This window comes from Chrysochloris asiatica, unplaced genomic scaffold, assembly GCF_000296735.1.
Source record: "Chrysochloris asiatica unplaced genomic scaffold, ChrAsi1.0 scaffold00392, whole genome shotgun sequence".
NCBI lineage: Eukaryota > Metazoa > Chordata > Mammalia > Afrosoricida > Chrysochloridae > Chrysochloris > Chrysochloris asiatica.
In genome coordinates, this window is record NW_006408910.1 from 1,156,438 (window position 1) to 1,177,505 (window position 21,068).

At 38.3% G+C, this 21,068-nt stretch overlaps 1 protein-coding gene across 1 annotated transcript in view; it reads right to left on the bottom strand.

Moving 5' to 3' along the window:
• Positions 1 to 21,068, bottom strand: part of RNMT (RNA (guanine-7-) methyltransferase) — a 74,233-nt gene that overhangs the window by 14,629 nt on the left and 38,536 nt on the right. Inside the window, exon 7 of the mRNA XM_006876581.1 lies at positions 20,247 to 20,364. Coding sequence (XP_006876643.1) covers positions 20,247 to 20,364 — 118 coding nt within the window. The remainder of the gene's footprint in view (positions 1 to 20,246; positions 20,365 to 21,068) is intronic.

Consider the following 21,068-nt stretch of genomic DNA (forward strand, 5'->3'; position numbering starts at 1 on the left):
ATGAAACAAGGTATATGAATGTTTGAATGTGAAACCGATGATGTGCCCTGAAAACTTTCACTCAATCCACAATAAAAACCTTAAAAAAAAAAAAAAAAAAAGAGTATGGGGGGAAAGAAAGAGTCCCCACTGAATAGCTGTCACCTTGTCTAGATGGGTCTGGTGAAAAGAGATGGGGTTAAGATTCATATGATTCAATAGTAAATAATTGTTATCATGACTAATTGTCACTGTCATAATTGTAAAGATAGAAGTTTTGTAACAAAAACAGGCAAGTGGTTAATCTTACAGTCCAGAATCAGAGGACCCTAGGACCATCAAGAGAGAAATGCACAAGCAGAATGCAGGACCTTATCCAGAGAAGCAGCAGCGCCAGAGATGGAGGCAGAGATGGAGGCATGGAGAGGGGGAGTGGCTGAGTACTCTAGATTCATGGATTAAGAAGAGTGGGACTAAGAGCTGGTGGCCAGGAGGCAGACTTGCAGAATGTGCCCTTTGGAGATGTAAATTATTATATATGCCTGAGTGTTTTTTTGTTGTTATTGTTTGTTTGTTTGTTTTTAAAAAGCTAAAGTGAATAGAGAGAAATACTGTTAACTGATGGTACATGGAAGGGATTACAATCATTGTAATGAAACAAGGAGTATGATTTGTTGAATGTAAAACTGATGATATGTCCTGTAAACTTTCACTCAATCCACAATAAAAAACCTTCAATTAAAAAAAAAAAACCACAATCATTTGGTGTTCTCTTGGAACAAATGCCTTTTGGTTTATGTACAAGTTCTTCATGAGCACAATTAAGTGTTCCAGAATACTCATACTCCACAATGCTGTTCATAGCTTGTCATAATCCACACAATCGAAAACCTTTGTGTACTCAATAAAGCACAGGTAGACATCTTTTTGGTATTCTCTACTTTTGCCAAGATTCATCTGATGTTAGCAATGATATCCTATTATCCCTCATTCTATGTCCTCTTCTGAATCTGGCTTGAACCTCTGGAAGTTCTCTGTCCACGTATGGTTGCAGCTGTTTTTGTATTATTTTTAGAAAAATATTACTTGCATGCTGTATTAATGATGTTGTTGGATGACTGACACATACAGTTGGGCCACTTCTGTTTGGAATGGGCACAAATATAGATCTCTTCCAGTCAGTTGGCCAGTTAAGTTGTCTTCCACATAGATGTGTGAGTGCCTCCAGAGCTGCATCAATCAGTTTGTTGAAATATTTCAATTTTTATTCCATCAATTCCCAAAGCCTTGCTCTTTGCCAATGCCTTCAGTGCAGCTTGACTTCTTCCTTCAGTGTCACTGGCTCTGGATCATATGCTACCTCTTGAAATGGTTGAACACTGACCACTTCTTTGTGGTACAGTGACTCTGTATTCCTTCCATCTTCTTTTGATGGCTTTCTGCGTCATTCAATATTTGGTCAATGGCGATGGTGGTTATGTGCCGTGGAGTTGGTTCTGACTCATAGCGACCCTGAACAGTTTCTGAGGCTATAAATCTTTACAGGAGCAGAATGCCTCATCTTTCTCCCGCGGAACAGCTGGTAGTTTCGAACTGCAGACTTTGAGGTTTGCAGCCCGATTCATAACCACTATGCTACCAGATAGAATCCTTTAATAGTTCAAGTTGAGGCTTGAATTTTTTCTTCAGTTCCCTCAGCTTGAGAAATGCTGAGCATGTTCTTCCCTTTTGGCTTTCTAATTCCAGGTCTTTGACTTTATCTTCTCAAGCAACCTTTTGAAATTTTCCTTTCAGCTCTTTTATCTACTCATTTCTTCCATTAGTTTTAGCATCTCTATGCTGCAGAGCAAGTTTCAGAGTCTCTTTTGATATTCATTTTTGTTTCTTCCCTTTTTCTTGTCTTCATCTTTTTTAAAATGCTTTTATTGTGAATTGAGTGATCATTTACATGGGAGATCATTGGCTTTGCAATGTTTTGTTTCAATGCAATGATTACAATCCCCTCCACGCACCATCGGTTAATGGTATTTATTTCCCCTTTATAACCATTTAAACAACCAAAGGGCACATATTGCAAACTAGCCTCCTGCTGCCAGACTCCTGCCCATCTTTCTCTTTCTATGATTCTATAATACTCAGCTGCTCTATCTCTCCATGCCATCACCTCTGCCTCCATCTCTGGTGTTGCTGCTTCTCTGGTTAGGATCTCATGTTCCGCTCATGCTTTTGTCTCTTGATGGTCCTAGGGTCCTCTGTTCCTGGAATGTATGATTAACTACTCTCCCCTCTGTGGTACACAACTTTTACCTTTATAGTAGTGGCAATCGCAATTAGTCATGATAACAATTACTATTAAATCAAAAGAATTCAATTCCCATATCCTTTTACCAGACCCATCTAAACAAGATGAAAATTATTCAGTGGGGACTTTCTTGTATTCTTAATGACCTTTTGCTTTCTTCCTTTATAATGTTCTTGATGTCATCTCACAACTCTTCTGGGTTTCTGGTCTTTAGTGTCTAATGCAGCAAATCTGTTCTTCAGATGATCTCTTAATATATGTTGACTTTTAAAATTTTTCTTTAGCCTGAATTTGCTTATGAGCAATTGATGGCCTATTCCACATTCTGCCTCTGGCCTTGTTTAAGCTGTTGATATGGTGCTTTTCCACTGTCTCTTTCTACAGATGTCATCAATTTGATGTCTGTGTATTTCATCTGGTGAGGTCCATGTGGTGTATTCTATCTGGTGAGGTCCATGTCTTTTATATTGCTCAAAAATTATTTGCAATGAAGAAGTTATTGGTCTTGCAAGATTCTATCATGTGATCTCCAGCATCATTTCTATCACCACGACCATTATTTTCCAACCTTTGCATTCCAATCACCAGTAATTATCAATATATCTTGATTGCATGTTTGATTAATTTCACAATGAAGAAGTTGGTAGAATTCTTCAATATCATTATCACTGGCTTTAGTGGTTGGTGCATTATTTTGAATACTAGTTGTATTAACTGGTTTTTCTTGTAGGTGTATGGATATTATCCTATCACGGACAACACTGAACTTCATGACAGATCTCGGTATGTTTTTTTTGATGATGAATGCAACATCATTCTTCTCCAATTTGTCATTTCCAGCATAGTAAACCATATGACTGTCAGATTCAAAATGGCCAATACCAGTACACTTCAGCTCATTAATGCCTAGGATGTGGCACTGTGAGATAATGCACTGGACCGCAAATTCAGTTTGAACCATAGGTCCATGATTCAAACTCACCAGCTGTTCCTTAAAAGTCCTATACAGTTTTGCTATGAGTTAGAACCATCTTGACACCACTTAACAACAACGCCTAGAATATTGATGTTTATATGTTCCTTTTCATTTTTGACAATTTACTATTTTCTTAGATTCATATATCATATATTCCATGTTTTAATGTTTAATGGATTTCTACAGCTATTTCTCTTTTAGTTGTGCCCCATCAGCAAATGAATGTCCAGAAGGATTTATTCCATTTGTGTCGTCATGGTCAACTTTACTTTGAGGAGGGAAGTCTTCCCCAGTTGTATTTTGAGTGCCTTCTAACCTGAGGGGCTCATTTTCTGGCAGTGTATCAGGCAATATCTGGTGTTGACAGTGTTCCACTACTAATTATGAAGTTTTCAGTGACTAAATATTCAGAAGTATTCCATCTCTCCTTCTTTCTAGTCTGCCTTCATCTGTGATGTACCACATTATGTTGTTGTTGTTAAGTGCTGTGGAGTCGGTTCTGACTCATAGCGATCCTGTACAGAGTTTCCGAGGCTGTAAATCTTTACGGGAGCAGAAAGTCTCATCTTTCTCTCGTGGAATAGGTGGTAGTCTTGAACTGCTGATCTAGAGGTTTGCAGCCCAATTTGTAACCACTATGCTACCAGAGCTTATCACATTATAGTAGGTTAATTTTTAAGTTGATAATCTTGCATGGCCTACAAGTGATGTTATAAATATCTAAATGACCTTTGGCAAAAAAAAAAAAAAAAAAAATTTACCCACCCCTGTCTTAGGCATTAGTGAGCTGAAATGGATTGGTATTGGTCATTTTAAACTTGATAATCATACGGTTTACAATGTCAAGAATTTCAATTCAAAGAGGTATGGCATTATATTCACCATCAAAATGAACATTTCAAGATCATTCTTGCAACACAATGCTGTCTGTGATAGTATAATATTCATACGCCTACTAGGAATATGGAGCCCTGGTGTGGCACTGTGGGTTAATGTGCCAGGCTGCAAAGCTGTTTGAATTGAAAGGTTGGCAGTTCAAGCTCACCTCAGAAATCCTATACAGGGTCGCTATGGGTCGGAATTGATTCGACAGTACTTAACAACAACTAGGAATATAATTGAATATTATACAATAACCACTAAAGACAAAAATGATTAAATTGAAGAATTCTACCAATTCTTCAGTCTGAAATTAATCAAATATGAACTCAAGGTACACTGATAATTACTGGTGAATGGAATGTAAAAACTGGACACAAAGAGGAAGCATCAGTAATTGGAAAATATGGCCTTGTTAGTAAATAATGCTGGAGATAACATGATAAAATTTTGGAAGACCAATGACTTATTCAGGGCACTAAACACATGGACTTCATCAGATGGTATACACAGGAATCACATTGAATACTTTGGTGGGAAAGATCGTGGAGCAGTCCAATATCATCAGCCAAAACAAGAGTAGGGGCAGACTGTGAAACAGGCCATCAATTATTCATATTCAAGTTCAGGTTGAAGCTGAAAAAATTAAAATAAGTCCACAAGAGCCAAAATATAACCTTGAATATTGTTGTTCTAGGTAGGTGCCATCGAGTAGGTACCGATTCATAGCGACCCTATGCACAACACAACAAAATGTTGCCCGGTCCTGGGCCAACCTCACAATATTTGCCAACCTTGAGCCCAGTGATGCTGTCACTTTGCCAATCCATCACGCTGGGGTCTTCCTCCTTTCCTATGACCCTCCACCTTACCAAACATGAAATCCTTCTCCAGCAACTGGTCCCTCCTGGCATTATATCCAAAGTATGAGAGACGAAGTTTGGTCATCCTGGCCTCCAAGGAGCACTTTGGCTGCACTTTTTCCAACACAGATCTGTTGGTTCTTTTGGCAGCTCATGGCACTTTCAATATTCTCCTCCAACACCATAACTCAAAAGCATTGATTCTTCTACAGTGTTCCTTATTCACTTGTCCAGCTTTCGCATGCATATGAGGTGATTGAAAATACCATGGCTTGGGTCAGGCACAGCTTAGTCCTCAAGCTGACATCTTTGGTCTTCAACACTTTAAAAACGGTCTTGTGCAGTAGATTTGTCTAATGCAATATGTCATTTGATTTCTTGACTGCTGCTTCCGTGAGTGTTGATAGTTGATCCAAGAAGAATGAAGTCCTTCACAACTTTAATCTTTTGTTGATAAGAATGTTGTTTATTGGTCCAGCGGAGAGGATTTTTGCTTCCTTTACATTGAGATACAATCCATACTGAAGGCTGTGATCTTTGATCTTCATCAGTAAGTATTTTAAGTCCTCTTCACTTTCATCAAGCAAGGTTGTATCATATGCATATCACAGGTTGTTAATAAGTCTTCCTCCAATTCTGATGCCACAGTTTTATTCATATAGTACAGCTTCTCGGATTATTTGCTCTGCACACAGGTTGAATAAGTATGGTGAAAGAATACAACCCTGTTGCACAACTTTCTTAATTTTAAACCATTCAGTGTCCCCATGTTCTGTTTGAACAACTGCTTGTTGGTCCATGTATAGATTCTTCATGAGCACAATTAAGTACTCAGGAATACTCATACTTTGCAATGTTGTCCATAGCTTGTCATAATCCACACAATCGAAAGCCTTTGCATAGCCAATAAAGCACAGGTAAACATCTTTCTGGTATTCTCTGCTTTCAGCCAAGATCCATCAGATATGAGCAATGATATCCTTCATTACACATCCTCTTCTGAATCCAGCTTGAACCTCTGGAAGTTCTCTGTCAATTTATGCTTGCAACCTTGAATATATCCACCTGAATTTAGAGGCCATCTCAAGAACAGATTTGATGCATTGGACACTAATGTCTGAAGACCAGAAGAGTTGTGAGATGACTGCAAGAACATAACACAGCAAGAATAAAACAAAAAGAAAGAACCCACTCAGCATTTCTCAAACTGAAGAACTGAAGGAAATATTCAAGCAAAACACTGAATGATGTATTAAAATGTATCAAAATGATGTATCAAAATAAGGTGCAGGGAATACAGAAGAATGACTGTATCAAAAAGAAATGGCCAATGGTTAATCATTTCAAGAGGCAGCAAATGATCAACAATCAATGGTACTGAAGGAAGTTCAACCAGTAAAGGCATTATCGAAAAACAAACAGTTGATGGAATACATATTGAAATCTTTCAACAGACTGATGCAGCACTGCAGATGCTCACTCATCTATGCCAAGAAATTTGGAAGGCAGCTACCTAGCTAACTGATTGGAAGAGAGCCATATTTGTACCTACTTCAAAGATAGGTGACCCAATGGAAAGCAAAAATATATTGAACAAAAGTAAAATTTTGCTGAAGGTAATTCATAAACATTTGCAACAGTCCCACCTGTAGGAGGGACCCAACTCTCCATACCCTTGCCAGCATTTGTTGTCTTCTGCTTTTTTGGACCATGCTGTTAATGCTGGTATGAGATGATATTTCATTGTTATTTTGATTTTCATCCTGTGAACCACAAGGTCAGCAGTTCGAAACTACCAGCTGTTAGGTGGAAGAAAGATAAGGCTTTCTGCTCCCATAAAGATTTACAGCCTCGGAAACCCTGTACAGGGTCGCTATGGGTCGGAATCGACTCAACAACACTTTAAAAAAAACAACAACAAGTTACTCTCCTGGTAGACGGGTGAGTGGTCAATCTTGCCATTGTCAATCCAATGGCAACCCCTCCTGGGGTCAGGCAGTGGGAGTGCCAACCCTGCTTTTAGAGGCGTGTAAACCCGCCTTGAGCTACACCATACAGTTAACAGAGAACTGCATTCAAACTTCTACCATGAGACAGGTGGTCAATCAATGCCTGAGAATACACAACTCCACCACAACGTCTAGGAAAAAAACACAATTTCAGCTTACACAAAGAAAGATAACAGAATATCTCAAACAACTGACCAAAATATAAAGTCAGAAAATAAAATACCAGAAATAGTATCAGAACTACTTGACAAGGAATTTGAAGTAGTGCTATTTAAGCACCTTCAATGAATTGAGAGAACGTCAGTAAAGTTAGGTGAGCATACACAAAAAAAAAAACTTTACAAGAATTCAGGAAAACACTATAAGAACAATCTGACAAAATAAATAAAACATCAGAAACCATACAAAAACAGTAATTAAAAGTCAGAAGATTAATACTAAGACTTCAGAAATATATAGTACATTGAAAGGGCAAGGAAATAGAAATGAATTAATGGAAGGCTGATTTAGTGAGCTTGAAGACAAATTTCTCAATACTCATCTTCACAAGGAATCAGAAAAAAGAATTTAAAAATCTGAAGAAAGCCTAAGATTTATGGATTTATATGGGGGCATTATCAAGAGAATAACTGATGTGATAAGAATCACAGAAGAGACAAAAAAAACAAACAAACAGAAAACTGTCCAACAGCAGTTAGAAGACAACTTGCCTAACATCATGATAAAAGAGTAGCTAGCCATTCTGGAACCTAAACAAAGTCCTAACAGGAAAGACTTCAAATAAAAATTACCAAGACATATTATCATCAAATGTTTCAAACTCAAAGACAAGGGAAAGAATCCTAAGACCAGCTTGGGAAAAATAAAAAGTTACCAAAAAAGGAAAACTAAAATAAGGCTAAGTTCTGGATTCTAGCAGAAACCATGGAGGCAAGATAACATTGAAATGACATTTTATTTCTTTCAAAGTTTTATATATGTTTTATTTGGTCAAGAAATACACCCAGAATATATTCTTTAGTTGACTAAGAATCAAATACTCTGCAAAACTGTACATCCAATATGATGGTGAAATTAGGACATTTCCAGATAAAGAGAGATTAAAAGAATTTGCAAAACCCTGACCAAATTTACAAAGTAAAACAAACCTGTAAGTCTTGAAAATAGAGAACCAGAGATACATGTTTGCAACAAAACTAAAAAGAGGGAATGATGTAGTGATAGAACTTGCAAATGAAGTATAAATCAAGTAGATTTCAAGAATAAAATAAATAAACCTAAAATTGGAGTTCTAGTGTGATGCTGTAGGATAAGCACTTGACTACAAGGTCAGTTTGTACTACAACATTGGTGATTCAAACTCACCAGCTGCTCCTTGGAAACTCTATACAGGGTCTATATAGGTTAGAACCCATTCAACAGCATTTAACAACTGTAAATTGGACCAAGTCATACTCCTAGCCCTTGCCTTTACCCCTAACACTAACCCTAACACCAACCTAGTCCAAACCATACACTTAACATTAAGTGAAGTCCTAGGCCTTGCCTAGCCCTAGCCTAACTCCTTATTCCTACCCACCGCACCTCCCAAGGCAATTTAGGATTTAGAGAGTCCTTCTACACAAAAGGGAAGTAGATGTAAGGATAAACAAGAGACTTTTCACTATCAACCTATCAAAAAAAAAAAAAACCTAAAATTTAATAGCCCTAACAAACCATCTAATCCTCTGAGTCTCAGATTTGTCTACTTCATGGGGTAATTATAAGGATTAGTAAAACACAGTACACTTATAGTACTTAAATATTCTTAACTGAATGAACTCTACTTAGAACATTCTAATGTCCACTTAATATGATTCTGCTGATCACAAAAATGCTTGATGAATATTTTAGATATACCCAATTAAAGCGTGTACAGATTACTCTTGTTCCTACAAGTGTTTGGCTGAAATTAGAAAGGTTGGTAAATCAAACCCACCAAAAACCTCATAGGAGAACATGTGGCAGTCAGCTTCTATAGAGATTACAGCCTCAAAATGGCGTATATGAGGGGGCCTCAAAGTTTGTGGAAAGTGGAGTTAAAAGATAATGGAGTTTTTCATGAACTTTCTGAAGCTCCATGTACTATCTGAACCAAGTAAAAAAAAAAAAAAAGAAAGAAACCAAGTGAAATGGATACAGAGATATAGATGGCAATTCTGTAATCCACAGCATCAAAAGGAGGATACAATAATAGATCTAATAATGATCAAAAACATAAGCTAAACTAAAACAGCAAACAAAATGGCATCAGAGCAGTAAGCTGCAACTCAGCACAGTATGATCACATTCTGAACTACTACAAGCAGCATTCTGATGGGGCAGGAATCAACAAGCTCCTCTTGCCCCATGAGTGCACTGGCATCCACATTGGTAGAGAAGTGTCAAGCCCTCTCCCTTTCTCCTGCTTTAACCAGTGCTGCTGTTTTTCCTTTATCTTTCTTTCTAATTCTTCCCTCTCTTCCTCCCCCCTCCCTTTTTTTCCTGTAGAGTGACATGTCCCCCTCCCCCCATTGCCTCAGTTATCAACAGATACTGCCTTTACCTTTCTCCGGATTGCAGTACACATTCCTATGGTATGAGTTCTGAATTTACACCACAGCTGTATAAGGCGGTAACAATTTCACCAGTAAAGTGCTTTTTTTTAAATCTCTCCTTTTTTTTTCTTCACAGCACTTTTTTCTTTTCTTCCTCATCAACCACCATTTTTTTCAATCCCGAAGGGTAAATGCCTACAATCAACCATCCAACGTCAGCAATGCCAACCCTACCTCTCCAAAGAAAGCAATGTGTGCTCTCAGAGGAGTTCCACATTCTTATTGCATCCCAATTTGGTGGCTACCTCTTGTGTCAGTACTGCAACATTTTTATTTTTCGCTTTAGTTCTTCAATCTCCAAAGCCTTTATTTTTTTCAATTCTGTTTTTTCTTCCCTTCTGCTCACACTGCTTCCCTCCCCTACTTTTTTGGTCTCATGAAGCAGTTGCGTGGCTCCACCATGCAGTACTTCTGTGAGCAACAGTGCATGCTACAGCACAGTGAGTATCAAATCCCCACTGGAGTTGTGTTTGGTAGGTAGTGCTTTTGTCTGTAGTGTGCCACTCACTTTTTTCTTTCATCTTAGCTTTTCTTTCCCATATACCTTGTGTTTTCCCTTTTATTTATCTTTCTGCTCTCCCTTCCCCTCCACTTCTTTTCCCCCAGCAGTCTAGAGCCAGCGACCCTAATCAGCAATACTTATCACACCAGTGACCACACCCACTGGGCAAAGACCACCACTGTTCCAGTATCACTGGACAGACAGCAGTCAACATTGCTCAGCCTGCTCTAACCATCAGAGACTAGTGCCTATATTCCAATCCACTACCTAATTTACCAGAAGATAAGTATAGAGCACTCTAGTGCTGCCAAACTAGCCTGTCCCATTGGCTAGATATATGAAAAAGCACAACAAAGAGTAAAGTATTAGAAAACCAAACTCACTGCCATCCAGTCAATTTCGACCTTACATAGGGTCTCTGAGACTAAATCTTTATGGAAGGCAGACAACATTATCTTTCTCCGGAGGTGTGGCTGGTGTGTTTGAAGTTCTGCCCTTGCAGTTAGTTAGCAGCCTAGTATCTAACCCACAATACCACCAGGGCTCCTTAAACAAATGACTGTTAACACTTTTGATAAGTGCCGTTGAGTTGGTTCTGATTTAGCAACCCAGTAAAGGGTTCCCAAGGAGTGCCTGGTGGGTTTGAACTGCCAACCATATGGCTAACATTCCAATGTTTATCCTACAGTGCTACACCAGGACTCCAAGAAAAAAGACTTACTAAGTGCTGTCAAGTTGGTTCCGGTCATAGGAAACCTGTATATGGTTTCCAAGGCTGTAAATGTTTGTGAGAGCAGAAAGCCTCATCTTTTTCCAGTGGACACAAAAGACTAGGGGAAAACAAATCAACATAAAATCAAAAAATAAATACAATAACACCATAATATCTCAGAGACGACAACTTTATATCACACACACAAAAAAAGGAAAACTCAAGTAAGTGAATAAAACACAAGATCAGAAAAATGTTCCAGAGGAAGTTATAAATGCAAAATAATTATACTTTAGTCCCTCAACACATTTATAAAGAGATCAAGGAACCCACATATAAAATCAAGAAAAACACAGACAAAACACTATAAGAATTTAACAAAGCAATATTAAGAACAAATGGATAAAATAAATGAAAAATCAGAAACCATAAAAAACAGCAAACAGAAATTCAGAAGATTAAAACTAAAATTTCAAAAATGGAAAACAAAATTAGCAGGATTGAAGACAAATCTCTTAATACTAATCTGTCAGAGGAACAACCAGAAAAAAGGACAAAATTCAATAAATGAAGAAAACTTAAGAATTAGGTGGGACACTATCAAGAGTAATAATTTACTTATAGCCAGCATTCCAGATGAGTAAGAAACACACAAAAATAAGCACTGAGAAAACTATAGAAGGCATATTGGAAGAAACTTTCCCTAACATCATGAAAAAGTGAGTAGATATGCATTCAAGGAGTTCAATGAAGCCCTCACCCAAAAACCCCACCAAGACATACTGAATCAAATTTCTAAAACTAAAGAATACTGAAAGCAGCTCAGAAAAAAGGAAAAGGAGAACCAGTAACACTAAACTTTGATTTCTCAACATAAGCCATGCAGGTAAGCATACAATGCGATATGTATAACCCTGAAAAAAAATCTGTCAAGCAAGAATTGTTATGTCCAGAAAAACTGTCCCTCAAATACGATGACAAATTTAAGACATACCCACCTCAAGGTTAGATTAGGTCCCCTCAGGCCTCTCCTGCACTGGATCCTGTCCACCCCTTTGCCATGGGCCCTCCCTGACTACATGGAGATCAGGAGAAGGGATAGCACTCCATTTCTGAGAAGCCTATACCCTTTTACTAAAAGTCCAATAAAAATTCCTCCCATTTAAGATGTAATCAGTGATGGTTAGCATCAGACCTGCCCAAGGGGAGGGCATCTGAGACTAGGAAGAGAAAATCATACTTTAAAAAATGTTCTTATATCATTGATTCGAAACAAAGTGCATGAATTGCTAAATGGAAAACTGATGATCTTGTTTGTTAGTAAAACTTCCCTCATTTTGCAATGAAAAGTTGAAAAAAAAACAAAAATGCTCTTGAATTCCACAGTCTTCTCCACTCTTGGAGACAGATCCACTTCTCTCTTTGAAGTGTACTTTCACTTTGCAATAAACTGCTTTTGAGTAAATGCCAGTTGTACCTGTTGAGACTGAGAAGTGGTGACTCAGTTGAGATCAATTCATCAGACTCCTGAGACAGGGGACCAGGAAAATATAACACCCAGATAGTCAGAAACTAAAGGAATTTATAAAAACCAGACCAACCTTATAGGAAATTCCAAAGGGAGAACTTTGGACATCGAACTGACAACAGCAGACAATACCCAGCATTAAGACATAGATCACCCTGAAATCAATCCAGATATAAAAAGATCAATTTCAGACTGAAGAAGCTGGTTGTTGTTGCTGTTGTTGTTAGGTGCCATCCAGTTGGCACCGACTCATAGTGGCCTTATGCACAGCAGAACTAAACACTGCCTGATCATGGACTAACCTCACTACTGTTGCCACACTCGAGTTCATCGATGCTGCCACTTGGCCAATCCATCTCGTTGAGAGTCCTCCTCTTTTTCTCTGTCCCTTCACCCTACCAAACATGATATACTTCTCCAGCAACTGTTCCCTCCTGACAATATGTCCAAAGTATGAGAGACGAAGTTTGGCCATCCTGGTCTCCAAGGAACACTCTGGCTGCACTTCTTCCAAAACGGATCTACTGGTTCTTTAGGCAACCCAAGTTGGTAGAATTCTTCAATTTCATCATCACCAGCTTTAGTGGTAATGAATCGGGTTGCGAACCGCAAGGTCAGCAGTTTGAAGCTACCAGCTGTTTTGCGGGAGAAAAATGAGGCGTTCTGTTCCCATAAAGATTTACAGCCTCGGAAACCCTGTACAGGGTTGCCATGAGCCGGAACCAACTCCACAGTACACAGCCACCAACAACTTTAGTGGTTGGTATGTAAATTGGAATAATAGTGGTATTAATTGGTCTTCCTTGTAAGTGTATGGATATTATCCTATCATAGACAGTGTTGTACTTCATAGCTGATATTGAAATGTTCTTTCTGATAATGAAAGTGAAGTCATTCCTCTTCAATTTGTCATTCCCGGCATAGTAAACCATGATATTGTCAGATTCAAAATGGCCAATACCAGTCCATTTCAGTTCACTAATGCCTAGGACATCTCTGTTTATATGTTCCATTTCATTTTTGACAATTTCCAATTTTCCTAGATTCATACTTTATACATTCTATGTTCCAATTTTTTATGGAATTTTACGGCTGCTTCTTTTCATTTTGAGTTGTGCCCCAATAGCAGATGAAGGTCCCGAGGGCTTTACTCCATTCATGTCATCATAATCAACTCTATTTGGAGGAGGTAGCTCTTCCCCAGTCACATTTTGAGTGCCCTCCAACTTGAGGGGCTTATCTCCAGCACTATATCTGACAGTACTCTGGTGCACTTCATTATGTTTCAATATTCACTCATCTGTTGTTGACAGTGTTCCACTGCTATTTACAAGGTTTTCAGTGACTAATGATTGGAAAGTATTCTGTCTCTCCTTCTTCCTAGTCTGTCTTTGGAAGCACAGCTAAAACCTATCCACTACGGGTGACTCTGCTGGTATTTAAAATTCCCGTGGCATAGTTCCAGAATCACAGCAACACACAGGACTCCACAGTATGACACACTGACAGACGAGATTGTGTAGATCATGACAAGCTATGAACAACATTGTGAAGTATGAGTATTGTGGAACATTTAATTGTGCTTATGATATAGGAACCTGTACATAGACAAAAAGGTAGTTATTAAAACAGAACAAGGCAGTGTTTTGTTCTGTTGTGCATAGGGTCGCTATGAGTCGGTACTAACTCAATGGCACCTAATAACAATAAAATTATCAAAAATAAAATCCATCTACAACACTGAAAATACGGAATATAAGGTATCAATTTGCAAATGAGGGCAACAACAAATCAAAAAGAGGGAATAAAGGGTGTAGTTACAGAACAAGCCATCAGGAAAGAATGGACTGTTTTAAACTTAGGAAGATAATAATAAATTACACAGTAACCTCAAGAAAATTAATAAACCCTGTCACAAATAAAAAAGAAGAAAGCACCATTACGATTTAGTACACAATTAAAAAAAACAGAAACAGGAAAATAAAAAACCCATAAACAAAATGAACTCAACACAGAAAAACATTTGGAACAAAAAAACCCATCAGCAACACATAAAAATAAACTCCATAGCGAAAAGACAGCAGTAACTTCATACCTATTAATAACGGCACTGCATATAAACAGACTAGACTAAAATTCAAACAATGGAAAAATATATTAAGCTAATGGCAGCCAAAAAGAGTAAGAGAGGCAATATTAATTTCTGATAAAACAGACTTTAAGATCAAAACCAGCATGAGAGATAAGGGCAATTATTAAAGTATCAACTGAACAAGAGGACACAGCCATAAGCAGTATCTATGCACCCAATGAAGAAGTCTCAGGAAATATAAATCAAACCCTAGCCGAATTGAAGAAAGAAACAAACAACTCTACAGTAATGTTTTTGTGTTTGGTAAGTACCAACTAGTGGGTTCTTACCTGTATAGGATTTCTGAGGAGCAGCTTGTGGGTTTGAAACGCCAACCTTGAGGTTAGCAGTGTGGTGCGTATAGGAAACTTGAATACACCACTTTCGATCACCATTACTATAAGATTGTGTAACATTAGCTTTACAATTGTCCTAACATACATCGTTTCATTGCCATGGTTACAATCCCTACATCCATCATCAACCAACCAAAGGGTATACCCTGGAAGCCTGTACCCCACCCCTCGCCCCCACCAGTCATCAGCACACAGCTCCTCTCCCTCTCTGGGTCAAAAGTTCCCAGCCGCTCCATCTCTCCACATCATCATCTCTGCCTCTATCTCTGGCGTCACTGATTTTCTGGGTAGGGTCCCACTCTCCGCTCTTCTTCCTTGATGGTCTCAGGGACCTCCACTCCTAGACTGCAAAGTTAATCACTCCCCTCCTTTTGGTACAAAATGTCTACCTTTATATTTCCAACCCTCACAATCAGTCCTGATAACAATTACTCACTATTGTCTCACAAGAGACATATCTGCATTTCCTTTCATCAACTCTGCCTAGACAGATTGGATAACACTCAGTGGAGATTCTACCTTCCTCCATGCCCTCTGGATCTAGGTTCCCTCTTATAAGCCAGTCACTTCTTACCTTTGTACCCCCCCTCCCCCCCATTTTGGGTAGTGTGGCCTTTAACTTTTGCAATCTTCTCAGTGTCTTTCCCTGCCTCCATCAAGTTTTTGCTGATTTCCCTGCTATTGTATATACTGCTTGTCCTTGACCAAAGTTAACATGTGTCTATCCTCTAGCCAGTAATTTACCTTCCTTCCCTCTCCTACCTTTGATAACCAACAAAGAATGAGGTGTTTTTGATGCACAAAATTATATTGCCTGCAAATAGACACCAGCATGGCCCAGTAATTCTTCTAGTTGCTATATATCCTAGAGAAACAAAAGTCTTAACACGAATAGCTATATGCTCAAGTATGTTCAAAGAAGCATTATTCACAAAAGCAAAAAGATGGAAAAAAACCTAAGTGTCCATCAACAGATGAATGGATAAACAAACTCAGGTACATACACACCATGGAACACTAAGTTACAGATAATGATGTTTCTAAGAAACACCTCCTAACAAAGATAAATTTGGAGGGCATTATGCTAAGTGAAATTCATTAATCACAAAAGGGCAAATATTTCATGAGACCACTACTATAAAGACATTTGAAAAAGTAAAGAAAGGTTTAAATACAGAAACAAACATTCTATAAAGGTTACCAGAGGTGGGAGGGGAAAGTAAAATAAATTACTAGCCAAAGGACTGTTGTTAAGGATCACTGAATCAATTCCGACTCACAGCGACTCTGTATAGGATTTCTGAGGAGCAGCCAGTGGGTTTGAGCTGCCAATCTTATGGTTCGCAGTCCAGTGCTGATCCTACAGGGCCACACCATACAGCTTAATTTAGGTGTAGGGAAAAGCAACACACAATAAGGGGAGGTCAGCACAAAATGGTCAAGGCAAAGGAAGACACTAGGAGAAGCACAAGAGTTAAAGGCAAAAAGTTAAACCGTATTATATCCAGAATTCTGCAGTAACAGTAATAATGTACACACTCAAGGTGAACAGTGGTGGGAATGCAAATGGGACTATACCCATGAATATGTACGTACATATAAGTTTTACAGAGGCTATTTCTACATCTATATTTATATTCTACATATTCTTTTGCAGTCTTCTCAGTCTTTCCCTGCCTCTGTAGATTTTTTGCTGATTTCCTTCTTATTGTATATACTGCTTCCCTCTTACCAAAGTTAACATGTATCTATCCTCTAGCCAGTAACTTACCCTCCTTCCCCGTCCTACCTTTGATAACCAACAAAGAATAGGGAGTACAGTGGCTCTGTAGGGAAAAGCACTGGACTGTAAACCACAAGGTCAGCAGTTTGAACCCACCAGCTGCTCTGTGGAATGAAGATTTACAGCCTCAAAAACCCTATACTGATTCGCTATGAGTTGGAACAAACTTGAAGACACTTAACAAAAATTTATATGTACTCCAACTATATCTTTGAATATACTAAAACAACATTATGAAAACTTCATTGTCACAACCTAACACCCTAAGGGAATGAATTGCTGGACCTGAGGACTCAGGACCATAGTCTCAAAGGATACCAAGGGCAATTAGTGGTTATATGCTATGGCAATGAATCCAACTCACAGTGACCTTTTTGTAAGGTTTCTGAGACGGTAAATCTTTACGGAGCAGAAAGCCTCATCTTTCTCCCCTGGTAGATATGAACTGTTGACCTTGTGGTTAGCAGTTCAACTCATAACCCACTTAGTACAACATAACCCACACCAACAATTTTCTCAATTTTACTTTGGTGAGTAGCAACTGGGGTCTTAAATGATCATTTAAGGTGCAATCTTTGGTCTTTCCCTGTCCAGAGAAATGAAGAGTAAAGAAAACTAGAGATGCATGGAAACAATTAGTGCAAAGGACTAATGAATGAATCACTCAAACCCCAGGCTTCACGACTCTAAGACCAGAACTAGAGATGGGACCCAGCTGCCTCTGCTGAAGGTTCTGAAAGGATTATAATAGAGATCCTGGATAGACTGGAAGAAAACTGTGCAACAAAATGAAACCAAACAAAACAGACTTACTGGCATGATAAGGAGATTGGTGAATTCCTAAGACTATGGCCTTTAGACACCCTGAAAGCCTAGAACTGAACTAAACCCCAATGCTCAACTTTCAGCCAGACAATAGACAGGTCTATAAAGTGAATAATAACACCAATTTTTGAACAGCAAACTACAGAACAGCAAAAGGTACTGGCTTATAGTGGATAGATGCTGCTAAGCATCCTGCAACGCTTAACAAATAACTATTCAGTTCAAAATATCAACAGTGTCAAGGTTGAGGAATCTGCTTTAAAGAAGTCCTATTTAGAAAACAGATGGATCAACACAGAGGCTGCAACAATGGGCTCAAATATAGCAATTGTGAGGATGGCACAGAAACACACAGTATTTTGCTCTGTTGTGCATAAGGTTACTACGTCAGTCAACCTGACAGCACCTAACAAACAACTGGTGTGGTACTGCAGGATAAACACAGGACCAAAAGATCGGTTTGAACCACAAAGTCTGCAGTTCAAACTCACCAAATGCTCCTTGGAAACCCTATATACTGGGTTTCTATGAGTTGGAACTGACTCAACAACACTTCTTTTTTTTTTTTTTTTTTTTCAAAAACAACAATAACATCTAGAAAACAGACTCCTGAGTGGTGCAAACAGTTAATGTGGCTAGGTTGTTAAATGAAGTTAGAAGTCTGAGTCTACACAATCATTAGTTGGAAGAAAGGTATGGTATCTACTTTTTGAAAAATCAGTCATTGAAAATCCTATGTGATTATTATAGATATATACACACACATAGAGATACCTACATACATATGTATGCATATGTATGCAGGTATATATATGTACAGACATATATGTATATGGAATCCTGGTGTGGCACTACAGGATAAGCACTTGACTTCAAGGTTGGTGTGAAACACAAGGTTGGTGGTTCATACTTTCACCAGCTGCTCTTCATAAACCCTATACAGGGTCGCTGTAAGTTGAAATTAACTCAAGGGCACTTAACAATAACATCTATGTACATATTGGAGTCCTGGTGTAGCACTGCAAGGTGGGCAGTTCAAATTCACCAGTTGCTCCTTGGAAGTCCTATACAGCAGGAGTTGTTGCTGTTAAGTGCCACTGAGTTGGTTCTGACCCACAGCCATGCTGAATAGGGTTTCTGAGGATACAACATGGGTAGGGAACCTTTTTTGTGCCAAGAGCCACTTGCATATAACATCATTTGCAGGCCATCCAAAATTATCAACATAAAATTAGCCTGCTATAATGTGATGACTGGAATTGTAGTTGCCTTGGCAGGGAAAGAGCAAATGATTTCGTGTGCCTTATATGGCCCACAGACCGGATGTTCCCCACCCCTGCTATACAGGGTTGCTATGAGTCAGAACTGACTTGATGGCATTGAACATCAACACAACACACACACACACACATATATATACACATACATACATAGCTGTTAAGTGCCATAGAGGGCACAATTACAGACACTTCTTAGATATAACCAAGCACCTCACAAGATTGTTATGCTGAGTTTGAAGGACTAGAACTACAGTCTGGTGGAACATCTCAGTCAATTTGCATTACAGAATTTATAAAGTTATGCTCTACATCCTGGTTTGGTGAAAAGTATCTGGGGTCTTAAAAGGCTACAAGTGGCTAAGATACAATATTTGGTCTCTACTCAGATGGAGCAAAATAGAAAGAAGAAAACCAAGCACTTGAAGAAAAAAATAGCCTGTAGGACAGTCTACAGAAACCACAGTCTCATCTACCCTGAGGCTAGAAGAACTAGATGGTACCCAGCTACCACTACCAACAGTTCTGATCAGTCTGATCAAGATCACTAGATAGACTCTGAGAGAATGGGAGAAAAATATGATAGGATACAGAATCTCAAACTCCTTAAAAAGAAAAAAAGACAGGGCTTATTGGACTGGCTGATACTGAAGGACTCAACTAGACTACTGCTCTGAACATCTCTTCTAACACTGAACCTAAATTAACTCATGAGGTCACCTTACAGTTAAATAACAAAATGGCTCACAAAATAATGAGTATTGATCATTTGTTGTTGTTAAGTGCCATCGATTCTGACCCATAGTGACCCTGTATAGGGTTTCCAAGGAGCAGCAGGTGAGCTTGAAGCACTGACCTTGCAGTTCAAACAACTTTGCAGTCTGATGCATTAGCCCACACCACCATACCAGTACCAATCATAAGTGCTATAATATTCCTTTTAAAAATCACCTGTATGAGACCAGTACACAATTACTTTAAAACAAATGTGAGAATGAATGCAAGGGACAGGAAATACAGATTAGTGGAAACATTAACTAGACTTGAGATGATGAGAATGCTCACATCCATCATAAAGAATGTAATTGATATATATCATTGAAAAATCTGTGTAGCCTAAACTACTTTGTAAACGTTCACCCAAACCTTAATAAAATAGTGTTTTAAAAAAACCAAAAACATATGGGGCAGTTTTACTCTGAGACATGGTATCATCATGAGTCAGTTAACACACCAGCAACTGATCTTTTTTTTTAATCTAGAAAATAACATTTGAAGACAGCATTATGCATTCACCAAATATTTACTGAGCAACTCTCATGGAAAGTTTCTGCATCAAGCTCTGTCCTATATATGGAAGAGTATAGAATAATTACAAATAAACTGTGTATTTTATATAAATATCTACATGGCCTCGAAAAGAATCTCAAAAATAGCCAAACATGTTCACTACGAGCTGAAACTTGTATACCTTTTAAAAATACTTACCTCCAATGCAAACATTCGTTTTAACAGCATTTTATTTTCATTGTTCTTAATCTTTTCTTCATAAAACTCCCGAAATGTTTTTTTGTACACTAGTTTCATATTGTACTTCTTTGCCATTCTGTCCAAAAAAAAAAAAATTAATGAAAGACTTCCAAAAGTTTGTAAATCTTCAATAGCTTACTTGTGTGTAACAGTGACATCTTCTGGGCTTAACTAAAACGGCAACCATATTGTCCATAAATCCACAACAGGGCAATGAAAAAAAATTAAGAGTAACATATCAATAACCATGTCTATAAGGCAAATTCTAAGTCTCAGTGGGTGATCAGAAGCTTTGTGAAAGTAGTAACAGGTCAGGAGGGGAAAAGTGCGTCATAGAGCTATAAGATGGAAAGTAGAGCAGAAAAGAATAGCTTTTCTATTGATTACATATTTATCTTACTTGATATCCCACAGCAGCACTGAAAACAGCTATACACATTCTTTAATCTATTGGATTCTCTGTCATGATATAGTCTTAATCTTGAGCTGCTGCATCTCAGTCTCGTTTACAGATGCCTCTTTCATCCAGCTTTGAAATTTTAAAGTTCTGAAAATATGGTACTGAGCTGAACCTCCCCAACCCAACCCGAACCTATATATTCACAGCACATCAGTAATTAATCTGCAGCTTAGTTCTCCATCATAGCCATATACTCCATCACATACTAGAAATCTCTATCTGGATGTGTCACAGGCATTTTTTTAACTTACTATATCCAAGGCTGAACTCCATAGGATTGCTCTGCTAAACTTTGTTATTTGAGCACACCCATCTATTGA